Genomic DNA, 19,330 nt, shown 5'->3' on the forward strand with positions numbered 1-19,330 from the left:
CAAGTTTTGAGCGGTTAAGCCTTTAAATGGTCAGTATTGAACGCAGATTAAATGGAATATCAGCCAATAAATTAAAGGAAAAATCAAAATTAAAGATGCATTTTTGGGATGTATGGCCTTTTGACCGAGGGAGTGTCATTCTTAGAATAACATACTGTTAAATTCAGACTAAATGAAATAATGAAGAAAAAAAATATTTTGATAATAATGATCAAATATTCAAAAGACCTCAGTTGAATTCTCTTACTCAAAGGACTCAAAGGCAAGACAAAGCCTCACAATACATGTGATGTGCATGTACTACATTGAATAGAAATAAGTCGGCGAAATGATTCAGACAAACCAATACGCGACTGGACGCTTTTTTCGAGGCCCTTCTAGCACTCTAGCTCTAGATCCCTTAAATGTAATCAGTCGAAGCGGGAGTCCGATTTGTTAATCGCGAGTATGATTACAGACTGAAATGGACGACGCGAAGCCCTGTTACCAATTAATTAAAACTATGACAAAATTCGAGAAACAAACAAACCATCGATTGAGCGCTGAACGATCAAACGTCGTTATGAATGCTGAAAAACACAGCAGTTTACGCAACAAAGTGCACCGCAACAGCGCGCGCAAAATGACGCGTACTGTCCAATTACAAGCATGACGCGTACACTGTCCAATTAATGCTCAAATCGGGCTGCTGATAGCCAATCACGTTCGAGAATTTTGTTATAGTTTTGATTAATTAAGAAATACAAGGGCCGAAAAAGGAAGGGTCCTATCTTCGGAAGATCTAGACTGATCTTCGGAACTCTTCGGTTTTGTTAAAGGTACTCTTAGCCAATCACAATGCAGGACTGGAATTCGTCTGTAGCACTCCGGAAATCCCCTGAACTCGTCCACTAGCAAAACTGGCTGGTGAAAAAAAAAATTCAGATAGTTTCTCCACGATGGAATGGCACAGAATTGTGGCCATTTTCCGTTCATTTGTTGTAGAGTCGGTGTGCTCGATGCTCTTTGTTTTAATTGGGTGTGGTTCAACAATCACCTGGCCTCAAAAAGAAACAAGTCCAAGCATCCTGAGTGTGTCTTTGTGTTTTGGATTTTCATGCACATTTTTGCTGAACATCTCGACCTGTTTAAGTGGCGGGTTCTTCAACCCAGCGCTAACTGCTGCTTTAGCTGCCAACAAAACTCTATCAGCGAAGAAAGCCTTGTGCTACATAGCAGCGCATCTAATCGGAGGTAAGCGCCGAGAAGTTTTACTGTCAAAGAAATAAAGATTAGACTGAGAAGTGTCGGCGAAAATCGCTTCTTCCCCTTGCATCGTACTGCTAAGCCGAACTTCCTTTCTTAGGGCGGGCTCGAGGTAGCGACGAGTTTCATTTCTCGATGGCTGGGTTTAACGATTAAAATCATTCATTAGGTTACATAAGTGGAAGAGCGGGAAATTCATATATTTTTTTCGTCTTTTTGCAAAACATATGGTTTGTGAGTTGTGTGCGCTAGTTGCTGCTAAAACCTCTCTAGCACCACTGTCAGTAAATTTGAGCTTTGGAATAATACAGGATAGCACTGAAACTAGAGATCACAAGCTCTGGAGCTAGAGTTAGTTATAAATTTAGAAATCTGGGAATGCCCTCAGGTAGCAAAGGCTAATCTAGACAGCTTGTGCCATAACAACTAATAATGACATAAACATGATTCACAAAGCCGCCTTTTTTTGGAGCAGCTCAAACAATCAGCTTTTCCAAATTCACTAGGGCAATTAAGCTTGAATTACCTTTATCGGTTTCAAGTTCGTATTCAACTATGTATGCACTGCGGCAGTCTAACTGTCCATTAAATAAGAAGTCTGTCCAACATTCAGTGGTTTTATTACAAAAATAATATCAATAAACATGTACTTGAAATTTTTTGTGATCCGGAATACTGTATTTTTTTGTGCGCAGCCATTATTGGAGCAGGCCTTCTTTATGTCATTGTTCCTTATGAGAACCATGGTCTGTTAGGAGTGGTGCAGGTTACACCAGTGTCTCCTTTAGTTGGGTTCGGAGTGGAGTTGCTGATGACATTGGCTCTGACATTAACTGCATTGTCATGTACAGAGGGAGGACAAACAACAGTTGATCATCCAGCTTCCATTGTGATAGGACTGGTTGTTACTGCATGTCATTTGTTTGCGGTAATAAAAACATGACTTAGCAATATACATGCAGTATGATAAATCAGTTAGGAAAAACAATCTTACTGTACATAATATAAATTTGGTAAAGTAAGGATTAATACATGGTTTCAAATAAAATTTGACTGTTTTACCAATTTATGTTAAGTTAACTTGTCAAAACAGAACTGTAGTAATAATGGTAAGCTTGCTGGGGTTATCAAACTTGTAGAAGTCTGGTGGAATCTGAATCAATGGCCTGCATGGTGAATTAATATGAAAAAATTTAGTAGAAATTAGGATGTCCCAACTGCATCATAAATATTATAATTATGGCTTGCCTGAAATGAGATAATCGTTATTCTACCCTTTGAGACAGAGATGATGCCATCGTAGGAATACCCTCAAGTATGTCCGCCAAAACAGCTGGAATTCATACTCAAGATATTAATAATTAGACAGTGTCTCTAAGAAGTTATCTCTTGTCATTCTATGTTACCCCATGTCAACATTAGTACCCAGTGACTGGATGTGGAATTAACCCAGCTCGTGCCTTTGGCCCTGCTGTTGTGGCAAACAGGTGGACCAACCACTGGGTGAGTACCTAGCTACTTCCATACAAAAACTGATAATATACATAATTACATAATAACAGTACAATGTGCATGCATATTGGTGTCAGTGCTGCATGCTGGAAAAGGTTGAGTATAGTGAAAGAAAAACTGTCATATTTTGTAGATTCTTTGTCAACAAATTTTCAGGAGAAGGCATTTATTAACACATTTCAACATTGTATTGTATACTGGTAGGCTTTTTAGTCAACTTAAACCTCACAGTGAGAAACAAAAAATAGCAATCACCCTAGACTTTCTCGAAGTCTTTTCCAGTATATTTTATTGTCGCCATGTAAACTCTCTCTAATGACCCTTGCTCAAGGGTGATGTATGGTCATAACTCAATTAAGCACCAAAGGTAGACTTGTGGTGAGACCTTAGCAACCCTTGTCAAAAGACACGAGGCTTGCTTTATCATAATACAATATTAACTGGTATAATATAATACGTTGTGTCATCTAGGATCTCTAGTGTTTAAATCAGAACCTGAGACAGTAATCAAGTTTCTTTTTCTCATCCTCCAGGTTTACTGGTTTGGCCCAATCATTGGTGCGCTTCTAGCAACAGGAATTCACCATTTGGCAAACAACTTTCCTGTCACTACTGCAGATGAGCTTGTCATCACAGAGCAAGAACTTAACGACAGAGCAGAACCAGACAAGAAAGAAGACACTGGACAAACACCAAGAAAATACAACATACAAACACAGACTCCTTATGAATTGAAGACAACTGTGTAATATATTTAAGAAGAGTGATATCACAGACATTGACCTGAGTTTTCATGATTGTTGTGTGCTATTTGTATTTTTAATATATTTGGATTTGCAACAAGTACAAAATATATTTTAGCTGGAATCTCTTCACTGAGACCTGACAACCAGAATTACAGTTTTTGTCATAAGTTGCTTAACCACAGACTCCTTCTACTTTTGATGTTTCCTCACTTTTGTTAGTAAGTTTGAAATAAGCAAATAAAAATGTTGCTATTGCTAACCTTCAAAAAAGTCAACACCGATAGCAGAATAATAATAATTATTATTGTACTTTGTTTTAAGTATTTGAATGTTTATTCACTTTGAAATAAAAAATGTTGCTATTTTAAGAAAATAATCATATTTATTGGTCTTGATGTTCCGACCTTTCCACTGCTAAAGTTTACACAAACTGCAGAAAACATTTATCTTACATGTAATATTATTTAGCTGCAGACCATAATACATATTATACAGTTTGAGAAGTTGTATTTATATATTGAAAAAACACTATCTATTGTAAAAACATAAGTATTTTTGTTTCTTTACACCAATAATTTGCTACATTAAATTGTAAGACTTTACATAGTGTCCTCATTTGGAAATTAAATCTGTGGAGGGAAAGGATGGGGTTGATTGCTGCATTCAGATACCAGCTTCACCAACATCAACAGCTGTTTCGCAAAATGTCAAGCACCTTGAAGTTCAAACTCCTTGGTTTGTAAAAATTATATTAGAATCCATAAGGTCGAAAAACACCATAACAGGCATGACCAGAATTTACTAAGGTATGCTAGAGACATCACTTTCTTCTGCTTCTCTTCATTGTCTTCTCTTTTTCTTTCTTTGGTGGAGGAGCTGCACCTGATGTAATGTGACGCTCATACAAACTAAGAACAGACAACAAGATTAAGAGTTAGGGGAAAAGGGAACCTGATAACAAAAGGGGTGGAGAATGGTCCATCAAAAACCATGTGTCTTGCAAAACTTTCATTGAATTTCATGGGTCTCGCAGTCTCATTTCTTTAGCGCTTATGTGCGACTCACAGTCTCGACGCTTGTCTGACTTTCTCGCAAAGTCTTGTATTTACCATTCACTACCCCTAACAAACAGAACGACAGTCTAATACTGTTAATTTGTCAAAGGGGGTAATTCCTGGCTTCGGAAGAAGGTCTTAAACAGATACATACTATATGTTATTAACCTTTTGTATCCATCAGTTTTGATGTACTCAAACACATGTGAAGGACCCAGAACAATTTGATCTTCAAGCTGCTGTATCCATGCATTGCCTTCTGCTTTGAACAAATGCCGAGGGTTGGCCATGTCAAGCCCACCTTCAACAGAGAATATTTCAGAGTGAGCAGTTTACTGGCAAATTACAGTTACTGTATCAAACGGTACATCCCTTATGCAAGGATTGTATAATGTATAAATTTGCAGGAGTTGTGAACATGTTTGTCACTGTTTTCATGTACCCCAAAAGAAACTGGTTGGAGTTTGGAACTGATGTCACCCATAAAGATGGCATAGGTAAGGTAAGGTAAGGTCTGCATATGAGCCAAGAGCCCCATTAGGCTGGAGCTTATCCCGGTTTCTGTAGCATGGAGTGACTGTATTTCTACTCCCCCTGAATAGGATGCTAGTGCATCGCAGGGTTACCCCCAGCATTAAATGTGCTGCTATCCATTTATACCCCTGGGTGGAGGTTTCTTGCCCAAAAACACAACACAAATTATGTCTCAGACGGCCAGGGCTTGAACCCAGACTGCTTGATCTGTACTAACCCAGAGGCAACTGTACCTTCCCTCATCTTGTGTTGTTTGGTCAAATTTTGCAAAACACTTGAGACCAATGAGATACCTTAAATTAATGCACTCTATGCCTTAATCTAATAGTTTAAACCCCAAACAGTGGCTCATTTCAAGTTGATCTTTAAGAAAAGTGATTTAAATTTGTTAATGTTTCTCTTGGGGGAAAAATAAATTGGCAACAAGCAGGCCCGAGTAGGAGTGTGGGGGGGGGGGGGGGGGGAGGGCAGGGGTATAAGTGACAAGATAATCTTCTGTTCTGTAGGTTAGTAAGTTGGGCCCTGATCATGTATGCAGATAATACAATTTAGTTTCGACACTCATGGTGAATCATGAAATAATGTCAACATACCTAGCTCTGGAGGTAGGGCAGTAAGTCTGTTGTTCTGAAGATGGAGTTCCTTCAGCCGTACAAGGTTTCCAAGAGCTTTTGGTAATTCAATTAGATCGTTATCTCTTAACACAAGCTGTAAAAAGATAACAACATGTTCAGCTAAGTTAAGAAGAGGATGTTTTCTTTTCTAGAACTAAGAATTAGAGGTTCTAAATATATTATTAACAAAATCACTTGATGGATAGTAAGATTAATGTACATCAATTTATTTAATTAGTTAATTTAATTTACCACTTGAAGATTTCTAAGCTCTCCTATCTCAGGAGGTAAGGTTTCAAAGTCATTGTCTCCAAGGTAGAGAGCTCGTAATTGTTCTGAAAAGGAAATGAACAGCAACTTAGGGCATATATATAAATATATATATTATTTGATGGCTCGCAGGCCTGTATAGTGAAAAACTGCAACTAAGGTCTTGAAAACGCTGTCTAAGGCCACAGGCCAAGTGCAGGATTTTCAAGTCCATGGTCAAAGTTTTCCACTCTACAGACTGACCCTAAGCCAATAAATTTTAACTTTTTTTGCTTTCTCTCAAATCACTTTTAAAACTTTTGAAAGTGTTACCACCACAGGATAGGAAAATAGGGACCATGCTAAGAAACAATCAGATTGCAGGGTTTGTCACTGTGTCCTCTTGGAAAAAATAAAAGGAATTATCTAGCCGCTTTTTTACTCCTGTCAATATGCTCTTTTTTGCATCCAAGGTTAACTTGGTTTTTGATTGGCTAAGCAATGAAGAAGCCAGCATCAAGATGCCAGAATATTAAAATGAAAGGTATATGTAGAACAGGTTGTAGGTTACAACACGCTCCATGACCAGAGTGGATACATTGGTTCCTTTGATGCACCTTGATCTGAGTGATCTTGGATCACTGATCCTGATCCAGATCACCCCAAAGGAACGCACCCTTACCCACGCTTCATTGCACATGTCACTTACTCATAACAGAAAAGTTTCCTGGTAGTGACTTTTCGTTGAGATTGTTGTACGTTAAATCCAGGATTTCCAATCCAGAAGCTGTCCCCAAACCTCTGGGCAGGGAACTTAGTCGATTCACCCTAGAGAATACCAAGTAAGGTTATGGCATAGATTAATTAATTGATTGCCTCATGGTTAGTGTGCTTGACTACAGTTCAAGCCCTGGCTGGGGATATTGTGTTGTGTTCTCGGGCAAGACACTTAACTCTCACCATGTCTCTTACCACCCCGATGTATAAAATGAGTACCACAGGATTTAATGCTGGGGGTAACCCTGCAACGGAATAGTGTCCCATCTTAGGAGAAGGAAGAGCATCCCATCCTAGGAGAAGGGGGTAGAAATGCTCCTTGTTGATTCATTTTAAGGAACAGAGAGATAAGCACCAGCCTGATTGGCTTCTTGGTTCAAATTCAGTTTTCACCCATAGATTAATATTGCCGTACTGTTACATTTTGTCATGTCTGAGTTACCGCAGGCAGATCTCTCTCTTATTACTTTTTTTCTGGAACTTGACCAGCAACATTAACTGGGGCTGGAAAGACCTTGTTCAGTTAGCCATACCCAATTTTAACAGAAATTTGGATTTCTACTTGAGTTTGTGTAATATTTTTAACACCTTCACACAGGAGAATATTAATTAGGATCAATAACATTGAAAGAGCATTCCTGATCATTCATAATACTTACGCTGCATTAAAATGTCTTAGTTTCTTTAAGTTACCAAGAGACATCGGCAACTCCTACACAAGGGCACAAAAGCAAATACATTGCAAATGAATATTAATCGTGACTAAAAACACTTTTTGTGAAAAACATATATAATTCAAACTGGCAGTCACAGTTTACAGTTATTTATACCTCAATGTGATTATTGAAGACATTCAGGAATTCTAGGCTTTCAAGTTGACCAATGGATTCTGGGAGAGCTAAATGAGGATCGAGGAATAAAAATTCAGACTTTAATTTGTCTCCTAGAGACTACACGTCTAACTTTTAATTAGTATCACCCAACTAGTGGACTAATGCAAATCCTGCATTTTGATTGGCTACGCTACTAGGGGACTATTAGTAATAGTCATCGAGTAGCGAAATTGGCGCCATCGAGCGTGACGCTTTCTTTCGTTTTATTCCAAAATAAATATTTCTTCAACTTGCATTTGCTAACTTTATTATTGCCTTTTCTGTCCGACTAGTTGGGTGATACTAAAACAATTAGACCCTTCGCCCTCAAGGGCCACGGGTCTAATTGTTAATTAGTCTTAATTAATAAAGACTTGTCATTAATTAATTTCCATTGACATATCAGCAGAAAACAAAAAAATTCCTCCATAACTCGTTTATCAAGGCCAGTTGTTAAATTTTCACCTTCAAGGACACTTTTCAAAGTCATCAATCTCAGACAATGGTGGAAACAGGACGTTATCAACCCGGCCTTTTAAAGGTATGCCCAGAATTTCCATATTATCACACCCTTATGACAAGCAGAAGAGAAAGATTACTTTAGGATTCTAAAAGAAATTTACTCACATGTTATTCTGTTGTGACTTAACGTAAGCCGTACCAAATGCCTCAGCTGGGCTGAAAGACAATTTATATGAAAAGTAAGCGAATATATAAGGACGAAACATAACAAAATTAGACTCAAAAAGAACGTGAATTCTTTCTTCCAGTTTCTTCTGTTTTCAAGAATGGCCTATGCACTTACTCAATCCAGGGATGTCTGCTATAGAAGACAAGCTTTTGTCACAGAGTTCTAACTCTGTATAACCTTGTTCTTTAGTTTCCTCTACAAGTTTCTTTACGGACTTCGACATAGTTAGTTTCTGTTCCGTCGATCGATCGCTCGACTTCAACTGCTTGTAGTAAAATTTTCTGCGCTTTGTACATCATGTATGCTGATTTCTGGTGTAACATGACATAGACAACACGCGTGACTCAACCTCGTTTTGAATCAAAAGGAAACAAAGATGGCGGCAAAGTGAATCGAGAAGTCTGGTTGGAGTGTAATTGAAGTCTCTCATGGTTGCGTCATAATGCCATACCATGGAGGACACGAGCTTCTGGTCAAGCTTTCAACTCTGTTGCAATCCCACGGTACGTACAAATAATTTTTACTTTCTCTTTATGTCAATATTGTGTTGTGTTATTCCTTGCGTTGTAGTATAAATTTTCCATGTGCGTCACACTGGCTTAAGCTAAATATAAATTTGTCAGACCTTGATTCTTTTACTTCTTTTACTCGTAACATAGACACAGCTGTTGTGGATAAATACACCAGTCTAATTTCACTCCGGAGTATACATAATTTCAATTGTTTTGTACCAACTCAGCGATCGTAGTAGAGATCAGACAGACGTGCTAGTCATGTGACGGTGACCTCACCTGTGCCTTCTTCCGCACGCAACAACATTCGAACATATTTTGACAGTTCGCATTTTCTTTTTATCGCGGGGAAAAAAAAATCAGTTTTTAGTTTGTAAGCAAGAATTATTCCGGACTTGACCAGCTGTAAGAACATATTGAAGAAGTCATATTAATTTCAAGAATTGTTTATTATCGATCATTTACAATATAAGCTTATATTTCCTTATTCTTTAAGATTTAAGCTTACTGTATCAATTTATTTTCCAGCTTGACTTAATTTCAGGCAGATACTCTTAAAAGTGCCTATGAAGTAAAAAATAATTGCTGCTTATTTGAAAGTCTTTTCAAAGTAAAGAAGAATGGCATTTTCCTGTTTGGAATAATATCTTTTTTTGTTTTAGAGATATTCATGTTTTTGTATTATGCAAATGAGGAAAGTGATGACATCATATATAGTTCCACTTAAACAAGAAAATACTGAATCAAGAATATCTCCAGAAATATTAGAGCAGTGTTCTTCAAACTTGGCACAGAAATGAACATTACAAAAGAGACAGAATGGCACCTACTATGCCATTGCTATGGCAACACTCTTGGCTCCAGTCTCTTTCTGTGAAAAACCAAATATCCCCATTTGCAACCTTTTAAAGTGGGACACGGGGTCTTGCTCAGAATGCACACGGTTCCCATATTGTCTTAGCTCTCCCCATTAGATTGTTGGGAGTGGATGATCCTTGTTTAAAATAAAATCTGGGAATTTTAGTCCTAATCAAAACAGGACCACCGGCATAACTGTTGTCATGGCAATGGCACAACAGGTTTAATTTTGTTTCTTTTGTGACGTACATTTCTGGTGCCAAGTTCAATGAAGACTGCTTTAATATTTCTAGAGATATTCTTGATTCAGTGTTTTACTGTTTTAGTGGAACCACCTATGACATCATCACTTTTCTTATTTGCATAATACAAAAACATATTAAATATCTCTAAAATGAAAAAAGATATTTCAAAAAGGAAAACGCCATTCTTCTTAACTTTGAAAAGCCTTTCAATTAAGCTGCAATTATTTTTTACTTCATACTGTAAGCACTTTAAGTCCCAAAAGTTTCAAATTTCAGGTTATTTTTTCCAGCATGATTATTTGCCTATTTTCCAAATTACAAATTATAGTAAGAGAGACTCTGAGAATCATTGTTTTATATTCTTGAGCAAGATATTATTGTCTGGTAGAATCCTGATTTCTTGACCCCTTGATTTCCAAAACTTCCTAAACACTCAGACCAGAACTCATTTTCATTGGATTTGTATCATGGTCCATAAGAATTATTTTTCACTAATTTCAAACCCAGGTCGCCCGATCCTCCCTTGACTTTGTATAGTCAGAGGTTCTTAACAGATCATATATGTACTGTGCATGGGAGCCCACGCAATGTACTTGGATGCAAATAATAGCCACGTATAATCCAGTCAGAGGCATTCCAATATACATGTACACTTGTAATATTAATAAAGTATAGTATTGTTTTTCTCATGATGTAGTCACTTGAGATGTAGATCACAACATTTCAACTGCTTACTGCTAGTTTTCTTCAGGGGATGAGGTTGACTGATTACACAGCACCATTTATATCACGAAGGTCAGCTGTGATTGGTGCATTTCGATCTTCCCATTGTTCCATTGATATAAATGGTGCCGTGTAATTAGTCGACCTCATTGCCTGAAGGAGACTAGCAGTAAGCAGTCCACACGTTGCAATCTACATCTCAAGTGACTACATCGTGGGACAAACGATAATACACTTTATTATTGCATCTACCACGATGAACAACAGCAACCTTTTCCTCGACACTTGTAATATTTATAATTAAATCTTTGCAGGAAATCCAATTTTGCAGCAGGAGAGTCAGCTGTGCTTGACAGCCACGTCACTTGTGTTCCTGAACCAGTGCTTTCAAGATATCGCATCAGGTGAGCCCACAGGCAGCCTAGACATTGAATAATTGAATGGCTTAGTGCAAGACTGACGTAAGTGACTTTTTCGGGTGAAAAATGATTTTTTCGTTCAAAAGCGCCCAAATTTTTGCATGTGGTCTCCTACGTAATAGGAAAACATTGCCCTGTGTTTGTATTCCTTGTTTTTTTCGCCTGGTGTACAAAACAAAGTGAAAGTTTACTCGCTCAAAGACGGGATCTGGAAATGAATTTCTTCAACTACGTTGTGACGTAAGCTTACGTTTGCATTATTTTGGCGCGCAAGACAACGTCAAGCTTTCGATCAGACAAGTTGAAACCTCACCTGTTGCATGAAGTCCGCTTATTTGACTCATATTTGCGCCCGCCTGGCGGTGAAAGGACTTCATTAAGTCCGGAAACCCGTAAGTCACTAGCATATCTCAAAGAAGCGAGATGTGTTGCTGTTCCAAGATCGCTAAGCGGTCGAAGGCACACTGAAGCCAGGCGAGGAGTTTGAAAGCACTTCTCATGCCAAAAAATGAGTCGATGGCGAGAAGTGGCCCATTTGCCAAATGTTGCTGTGCAGAACGTTTGGAAATAAAGAAGTGCTTTTAGACTCTAAAAAAATCTGTTCAGTCGGCCCGTAGGCCTTGCCGTGTTGAAGTTGCTCAGGGATATCCCATAATAATCTTTAATGCATCTCGATAGGTCTTGTCAGTCGATCTCAGTCGGCAATGGAAAACGTGACAAACTTACATTTCGCTCAGCCAACGGAATATTAATTGAAACAGAATCGACGGAAAAGATTTTTTTCACTGAGAAAAGTAATGTATTACTTCATTTAGACAAAAATAGCCCTAAGCCCCGATTCTTTCCAGGAATAAATGGCCAATGTTTTCATGTAAGAGAAATGATTGATCCAAAGTCGCGATTGTTGACCATTGTTGTGTTACAGTGTGACAGTTGACCTTTTGGGAACTGGGGCAAACAAACGCCAATCATATTATGGACTAGCGGCTTTCGATCGCTTGCTTTTATTATCATGGAATCCCAATGGAATGATTCGTTTGTGAGGTTAGAAGATGGCGAGAGAAAGAGACAACAGTGTAAGTCTTTTGTCTTTAAATATGCCATTCCTTTTACTATATATTTTCCGTTTGTTTTCGGTTTTCCCGTTTAGATTCAGTTCAGTGTTTTCACAAATATACAGGGTATTTAATTATCGCAGAGACGGAGCAATTTCAGATTGACTCAGCCGTTCAAGTACTGTAATTCGGAAAAATCGTCTCTCTTCGAATGTCAAGCGTTAATTCCTTGTGGCAACATTTCACGAAATATGTTTTATAAGGTATTTGTTGTTCGTCACGCAGTCAAAGTGATGGCAAGCTGCGCTGTTATAGCTCATTGAATTTCAAAACGTTTTACATCGCAGTAGCACCTATGAAATGCCGCATTTCGCCAGTGATTTTCACTTTTTTTTTTGAAAGAATGCAAAGCAAACTGTTTTTAGTTCTTAAGGAGTTTCATGTTTTCACTGATTGCAAAACCTTTCACGAAATATGTTTTATAAGGTATTTGTTGTTTGTCACGCAGTCAAAGTAATGGCAAGCATCGCTGTTATAGCACATTGCATTTCAAAACGTTTTACATCATCGCAGTAGCACCTATGAAATGTCGCATTTCGCTAGTGATTTTCACTTTTTTTTTTCGAAAGAATGCAAACCGAACTCTTTTTTGTTCTAAACGAGCTTCATGTTTTCACTGATGGCAAAACGTTTCACTCTCAGAAGATAGGTAACCACCGCTAATAGACACTGGTCGTTGACTTTATTTAGATTCCCGATCATGCATGCTCTGTTTATGAAATGAAGCATTTTCTTGTTTTATTATTTTCCCTAGGCTAGCACCAAAATAGAACTAACCCTACCACAAAGTGTTTAGAGACTCTAACCCTAAGCCCTAGCCCTAGCCCTAGCCTTAACCCTAAACCCTAGCCCTAGCCTTAACCCTAAACCCTAGCCCTAGCCCTAGCCTTAACCCTAAACCCTAGCCCTAGCCCTAGCTCTAGCCCTAGCCCTAGCCCTAGCCCTAACCCTAGCCCTAGCCCTAGCCTTAGCCCTAGCCCTAGCCTTAACCCTAAACCCTAGCACTAAAACGGTAACCCTAACACTAAATGCTAACCCTAGGCCAAGGGTTGGGGTTTGCTTTTAGGTCTAACGCTAGCCGTGGGGTTATGTTACCTTTACTGTAACTGTCAAGCTATAGGCTCATCTTTCTCTAAGGCCCATGTTCATCCATTTCGTTTTGCGGCCCTGTATTATTGTTTTGAAGTCACCGTTGTCCTAATGTTTCTTTCTTTTTTTCCGAAGACAAAGCGCAAACCAGCTAAAAAAATATACGGGGCTATGCTCTTCTACTCAATTGAAGACGACACGCAAAAATTCGGGCGCTTTTGAACAAAAAAATCATTTTTCACCCGAAAAAGTCACTTACGTCAGTCTTGCACCAAGCCATTCAATTATGATTAATACATGACATTATGCTGCTGGCAATAGTATTACAATTTTAGCCATTTATAAGCCAATGTATTCTGAGAATGTTTCAAAAATTACTCTAAATGCTTCATGTAGAAAATAATTTAAACAAAAGTGGCTTACCTTATGTTTGCATTGCATTATTTTGATGTCTCTGCCAAACAAATTTGTATGCATATTATAGATCCATGTTATGTTTCCATTTATATTTGGAGGTAGTCAAGGAGTAACCACATGACCTAAACAACTACACTCCTAAAATTTAATACAAACAATGTGCAAAACAAGTTGCAAAATCCCATGGTATTTTTACTCTGGAAAACCTATAACACCTGCTTTGCCAGAGTATGTTTGACTGGCCTTTGATGTTTTGGGGGAACTAGACCTTAGTCACTCAAAAGGTAACAAGTTTGTTGTGGGTGTGAAGATAAACACAACGGTTGACTTAAAAATGACAGCCTTGCCTAGAATTTGAGGGACGTTTTTCTGAATTGCATGTATTTCTTCCTTTTGTGTAGTTCAGCAAGGTGCAGGTGACAGAGAAACTAAGCAGTGGAAAACAATATCATACAGGGACAGTGCAGCTATCGCATTCATTCTTGACTTTCTCAGAAGGACACCATCATTACGGGTAATCTGAATTAATCATTATAAGATACCATCATTGTACTTACGCACATCATATACAGGGTCTGACTTTATTTACTTAAATAAGTGGAATATTGCTTTATGAAAATCATGGTCTTAACTGGGTAAAAGCTAAATAAAATTAATATTCCAGTCAATTGTAATTATTATGGTGGCTTTGTTTAATTTTGATGATTTTTAGCTGTTAATTGAAATTTGTAAACCAGTTTGATTTTCTATCTTGCTTTACTTACCAGACTTGTTTTAGATTATTACACTGAATATTGTATAATGCCACAACAAGGCTTCTTTAATCAAATATTGATTAACATGTCAATTAATCACACTTTGTTCTTTGTATCCCATCAGCTAGTCCCGGGAACATGTTCCCATTTTGATGGTCTGGTCAACATCTCTTGTTTCAGAGCATTACAAGTACTGGAGGTAGATAAGTCCAAATGGCATACTTTGATATCATATTCAGAAGTCACAGTCTGTGACACTTTACAGTGTATGTTCATGTTACTGAAATGAAACTTGTATCATTGCAACAGATAAAAAAAGTCCCAGTTGGTTTTGTTCGAGGATTTCAAAGTTTACGACCCCAGCTCAAGACCCTCATATGTACAAGGTCACTGATCTCGCTGAATGTAAGTTCACTCCATCCTCTTCTTATATTTGCTACAATGTTTAAAACATACTCAACTTTAGTTTGTAATCCTCTCTGAAAAAAAGGCACATACGCTCATTGATACTTTCTGGCCAACCTTCCTATTCTGTTCTACCAAAACTACACTCCAGCTCATATCATCCCCCTTTAGTTCTGTTTACCTTTTTCCACTCCTTCTCTTTAGTCTTTCCACAAGTTGTCCTGGGCATCCCTCTTGACCTTTGACCTTTTAGCGTCACTCCCAGTGCTTTTATGTTCAGCTGTTCTCAGTCTTTTTTTCTGTGTGCATGGGCAAACCAGTTTTGTTTTTCTTAAAACATTTGGTGAGGATCTCACGAGCACACATAACGGGAGGGTCCAATCCTGAGAGGGGTACTCCCATATATGGGCTAATATATAAAAAATTTTAAAATATAATAAGGTATTTGTCACAGGATAGGGCATGCTTTTTGAGCTTGCCGGTCCTCAAATAGGGTATGATTTTTGTCCCTGTTGGCATTGTATTCTTGGTGTAATCCTAAGATAAGGTACCTAAATTGTATCAGGTGAAAAATTCCTGTGCATAAATGCCCAGCTGAATAAAAAAACAAATTCTATGCTTGATGTGTAACTTCCAATGTTACAGAAATGAATTAAAGCTGGCCCTTGAACAGGGTGTCATCTTTCCGGTTTGTGCCTTAAACAGGGTATCAATTTGCATTTGCTTCGTCCTTAAAATGTGGTCAGCCTTTACAGCACACACCTATCCAAAATTTACAGGAGTTCACCCCCAGAAGTCTAGTCAACATTGGGTGTAATCTTTGCGAAGGAGGTCCGAAAGAAATATTCCAGACCTAGTAATTAACTTCAGACAAGTTTCTGCATGTACAATAAATTAATAAACTAAAACAGTGTTTGCTAATCAAAACAGGAAGTGTTGGTACATTGTGGTGGAGATCGTTTGAATGCCCCATCTGCGTGGCCACATCTGAAAAATGTGGATTTTAGCTACAATGGAATTGTACAAGTGGACGACTCTGTGGTTTGTACAGTCTACTAGATCATATTTTAATATAATTACTTTTTATATTTCATACTTCTGTAACATATTATTGATAGTAAGACTGAGAAATAGCTTTTACACTTGACAATCCTTATGAAGTTTTGCTTTCTAAAAGCAATTTCTTTGGTCAAAATTTGAACTGGCAGAGAGTCCATGTAGATAAGTTCTTTGAACTATCCAACACCAAAGGCTGTACAGATACAGGAACCTCATTAAATTGCGTAGCATGTTAAAAGTGATCATTTGTTTGCCATTGATGCTGTTGTTTTTAGAAACTTTTGCCAGCTGTGAGAGTGTTGAATTTAAGTCATAACTGCATCCATGTTGCTGAAGGGGATGAATCACTATCTAACTGGAAGGTGAGACTACAATTTATCTATAAAAAGGTTAACTTAAGTCTCCATGTGAGCTAAGTGGCCCATCAGGCCGGCACTTATCTCTGGTTTCAGTAGCATGAAGTGACTAGGAATATTTTTACCCTCCCCTGGATGGGATGCTGGTCCATCGCAGGGCTACCCACAGCATTTGATTTGCCAGTACCCATTTATACACCCAGAGAGAGACACTTTGATCTATATACTTTCCCTCATCTTTCTATCTTTTCAAAGATAATTTATTGAAACAATCTCCGTTTGTGTTGTTTTGCAGTATCTGTCTGACATCCAGCACTTGAACCTGGGATATAACCAGATGGAATGTATCCCTGTGCCACCAGCGCAAGGCGGAGCAACAATCTTCCACAACACGACAACACTTATCCTCAAGAATAACAACTTGCAGAATTTGCAGGGTTTGTTGTATAAAAAGCTTACATGTAAATGAATGCCAGAATGTTATGCAGAGTTCCTTTCCATGTGCTAAGTTTTTTTTCTGATTATCTGTGAACAGGTCTCCAGGCATTTTCCAAGTTACGATTCCTTGATGTGTCTTTTAACTGCATAGCATCCCTATCAGAATTAACACCCCTGGCTTTTCTGCATGACCTCATATCAGTAAGTAATATTACTGTTATTCCTTTAGACAGGCAATTTTGAAACAATTACATCATGCAAACATGTTGTTTCTGTTTGTTTGTCGTTTTCAATTTCGTTTCCCATTCATTAGTCATTTCCTTAACAATCTGTATTATATTTTTGTGTTTATTTTAGTTGAACCTTCAAGGGAACCCTGTTGTGTTCTGTCCATACTATCGACGTGCTACAGTTGCTTGCCTGTATCCCATACCAAGAGTTGAACCAGTGAGTTTAATCAAAGAAATTGTTTCTGATCTTTAAGGAATTTAATGATAGAGAATACTAACTTAGCTGAAAAATCTTGCAAAGAGATTTGAAATCGCAAATATTCCAATTACATTTGGTTAGTCTTCAATGATTTTTGCTAAAAGTAGTTCAATGTCAATGTTCATTTGACATGACATGAAATTCTTAGCCAGGACATCAATAGACACACTGTATGCAATATACTTGTGACTATGAGTGACCACGAATGAAAAACTCTGAAAGTGAGTTTATTTGCTGCTGGTTTACATGGTACACATGTTTCAGCCTTGGTTCTGTCACTGACCAGGTATTTCGCCGGTTCACAGGGTAGACGCAGCCTGATGGCAGTTTGGGTCTTTCTGCGTTGTATTAGATTTGCATTTTTTTAATGTGTTCTAATAAATAAGGTATTAATGGACATTTATTATACAAATCACTTATCATGTAACTTACAGGTTAAAATTGATGGGAAGCCCTTGGACTCAGAAGAGCAAGTTGTGAGTTACACTGTCTTGTCTTCTTAGAAGAAAGTTGACTAACAACGACATCAACAATGACTGTTTTTTAGGAGTAATAGATATCAAACATGAAAGACTGTGTTTGGCTACATTTCTAAACACCAAGAAGAGAGTTACACAGTGAAGTATTATTGTCAAGCGAAACTAAAACTAAGGAGAAAGCAGAGAAAGAAAATCATAAAAATCTATGCATATTAAAATCAGATATCCAAACACCATTGCAGTCATAATTTCCTTTGTTTGAACTTCATGAAGTATTACTGAGCTTAATGAGAAATTCAGATCATAGTCCTTGGTATCCTGTTATTGATTATTAAGTGACAAAGAGTGATACTGTTTTTTTTTTGTTCTACACATTAGATGTATAATTGTTGTAATACAATATACCATTGAAACTTCTTTGATGGGATATACAGTAATCGGACCTCTTGTTTACCTTCAATTACTATTGGCTTTTTTTTTGTTGCAGCTTCTTGGCAGGAATGTGTATCCAGTTTCCATGCTTTCCTACATTCCAGAATCACCATTGTCTCATCCCCGCGTTAGCGCGATCAAGAAAGTAGCTGAAGATTCACTGGATTCATCAGAGTCTCTAGAAGAGTCTGATCCAGGACCTAAACACAGGAAACCTAAAGTAATGAAACTCATTGTAACATTTTTGTTATTTATATTAATAACAATTAACTAGTACATACCCAGGGTTTCATTTAATGTTTTCAGTAGGAGGGTAACTGGTTTTGATAGGCGGGCAAAACTTTTTGAGGTGCCCTTCTTTATGTAAGAAAAACTTTCCTGTAGATGGTCAAACCAGGTGGGCAAAATCATCATCACAGCTGGTCAATTTGGCTGGTGCCCAGCCCTTAATCGGGTAATCAAATTAATCACTGATAAATACTGCATGTACAGTAACAATATGGAAGCATTCAATTAATTATTACTGGTTATAATACAAATTATGTTTATTTACAGCGGAAAACCAAGAAGGGTCGAAGAGTGGTGGCCAGAGAAATTGACTTTGATGGCGACAATGAAGTGTCAGTTACTGAAGACTTTCTTTCATCCACATCTTACACAAGTGAGATCACTGTCTGAGTCTGCTTAATGTGTCTTAGCCCAGCACACCAAGAGTTGTGGCCTATGCCGGATTTTAATTTGAAAGCCAACAATAATAAACCATAAGCATTCTTGACACCTTTCTTTATTTTTGCATTGATCCAGCACCTGCAGAACAGACCCTGGAGCATGCTGATGAAGTAGAACAACTGAAGAAATTGAGACAGTTAGGTGGAGAAGGTAATTTTTGTTTCTTTTTTCTTTTTTTTTTTTTATTATTATTTCTTTTTTCTTGGGAGGTGCTTTGGCCTTGCGGTTAGTGCACTCATCTCTGGATCAAGGGCTCTGGAATCAAGCCACCCAGGTATATAAATAGGTACCCATGAACTTGTTACTGGGGGTAACCCTGCAATGGACTAGCATCCCATCCAGGGGGGAGTAGAAATACTCCTACTTGCTTTATGCTTCGCAAACTGGGATAGGTTCCAGCACGATGGGCCACTTGGCTTGTATACAGACTTGACCTTTACTTGGTAAAGCACGATTTTACCTGTTTCATAACTTGTTAAAAATGAAGCTAGCTTGGAAAATGGCAAATCAAATAA

The 19,330-nt window shown here is 37.9% G+C and overlaps 3 protein-coding genes across 3 annotated transcripts in view; 2 read left to right on the plus strand and 1 right to left on the minus strand.

Moving 5' to 3' along the window:
- Positions 1-131: 131 nt before the first annotated feature.
- LOC145488309 (aquaporin-5-like) lies at positions 132-3,509 on the plus strand. Its single transcript, XM_081467148.1, has 4 exons — positions 132-1,233; positions 1,941-2,173; positions 2,668-2,748; positions 3,291-3,509. Exons 1-4 carry the CDS (start codon positions 939-941, stop codon positions 3,504-3,506), a joined length of 825 nt encoding a protein of 274 aa, XP_081323274.1. The 5' UTR covers positions 132-938; the 3' UTR covers positions 3,507-3,509.
- A 21-nt stretch (positions 3,510-3,530) lies between these two features.
- Positions 3,531-8,575, minus strand: LOC145488308 (ras suppressor protein 1-like). Its single transcript, XM_081467146.1, has 9 exons — positions 8,410-8,575; positions 8,232-8,282; positions 7,563-7,630; positions 7,392-7,444; positions 6,665-6,783; positions 5,959-6,041; positions 5,686-5,800; positions 4,727-4,859; positions 3,531-4,411 (listed from the first exon to the last, which is right to left on the minus strand). Exons 1-9 carry the CDS (start codon positions 8,516-8,518, stop codon positions 4,324-4,326), a joined length of 819 nt encoding a protein of 272 aa, XP_081323272.1. The 5' UTR covers positions 8,519-8,575; the 3' UTR covers positions 3,531-4,323.
- A 97-nt stretch (positions 8,576-8,672) lies between these two features.
- LOC145488310 (serine/threonine-protein kinase 11-interacting protein-like) overlaps positions 8,673-19,330 on the plus strand; it is a 26,317-nt gene continuing 15,659 nt past the window's right edge. Inside the window, exons 1-14 of the mRNA XM_081467149.1 lie at positions 8,673-8,798; positions 10,948-11,037; positions 14,075-14,187; positions 14,553-14,627; positions 14,738-14,833; positions 15,764-15,874; positions 16,168-16,254; positions 16,544-16,685; positions 16,784-16,887; positions 17,044-17,133; positions 17,610-17,651; positions 18,142-18,306; positions 18,642-18,747; positions 18,891-18,965. Coding sequence (XP_081323275.1) covers positions 8,738-8,798; positions 10,948-11,037; positions 14,075-14,187; positions 14,553-14,627; positions 14,738-14,833; positions 15,764-15,874; positions 16,168-16,254; positions 16,544-16,685; positions 16,784-16,887; positions 17,044-17,133; positions 17,610-17,651; positions 18,142-18,306; positions 18,642-18,747; positions 18,891-18,965 — 1,357 coding nt within the window. The 5' untranslated portion in view covers positions 8,673-8,737. The remainder of the gene's footprint in view (positions 8,799-10,947; positions 11,038-14,074; positions 14,188-14,552; positions 14,628-14,737; positions 14,834-15,763; positions 15,875-16,167; positions 16,255-16,543; positions 16,686-16,783; positions 16,888-17,043; positions 17,134-17,609; positions 17,652-18,141; positions 18,307-18,641; positions 18,748-18,890; positions 18,966-19,330) is intronic.

Source organism: Orbicella franksi, chromosome 5 (genome assembly GCF_964199315.1).
Source record: "Orbicella franksi chromosome 5, jaOrbFran1.1, whole genome shotgun sequence".
NCBI lineage: Eukaryota > Metazoa > Cnidaria > Anthozoa > Scleractinia > Merulinidae > Orbicella > Orbicella franksi.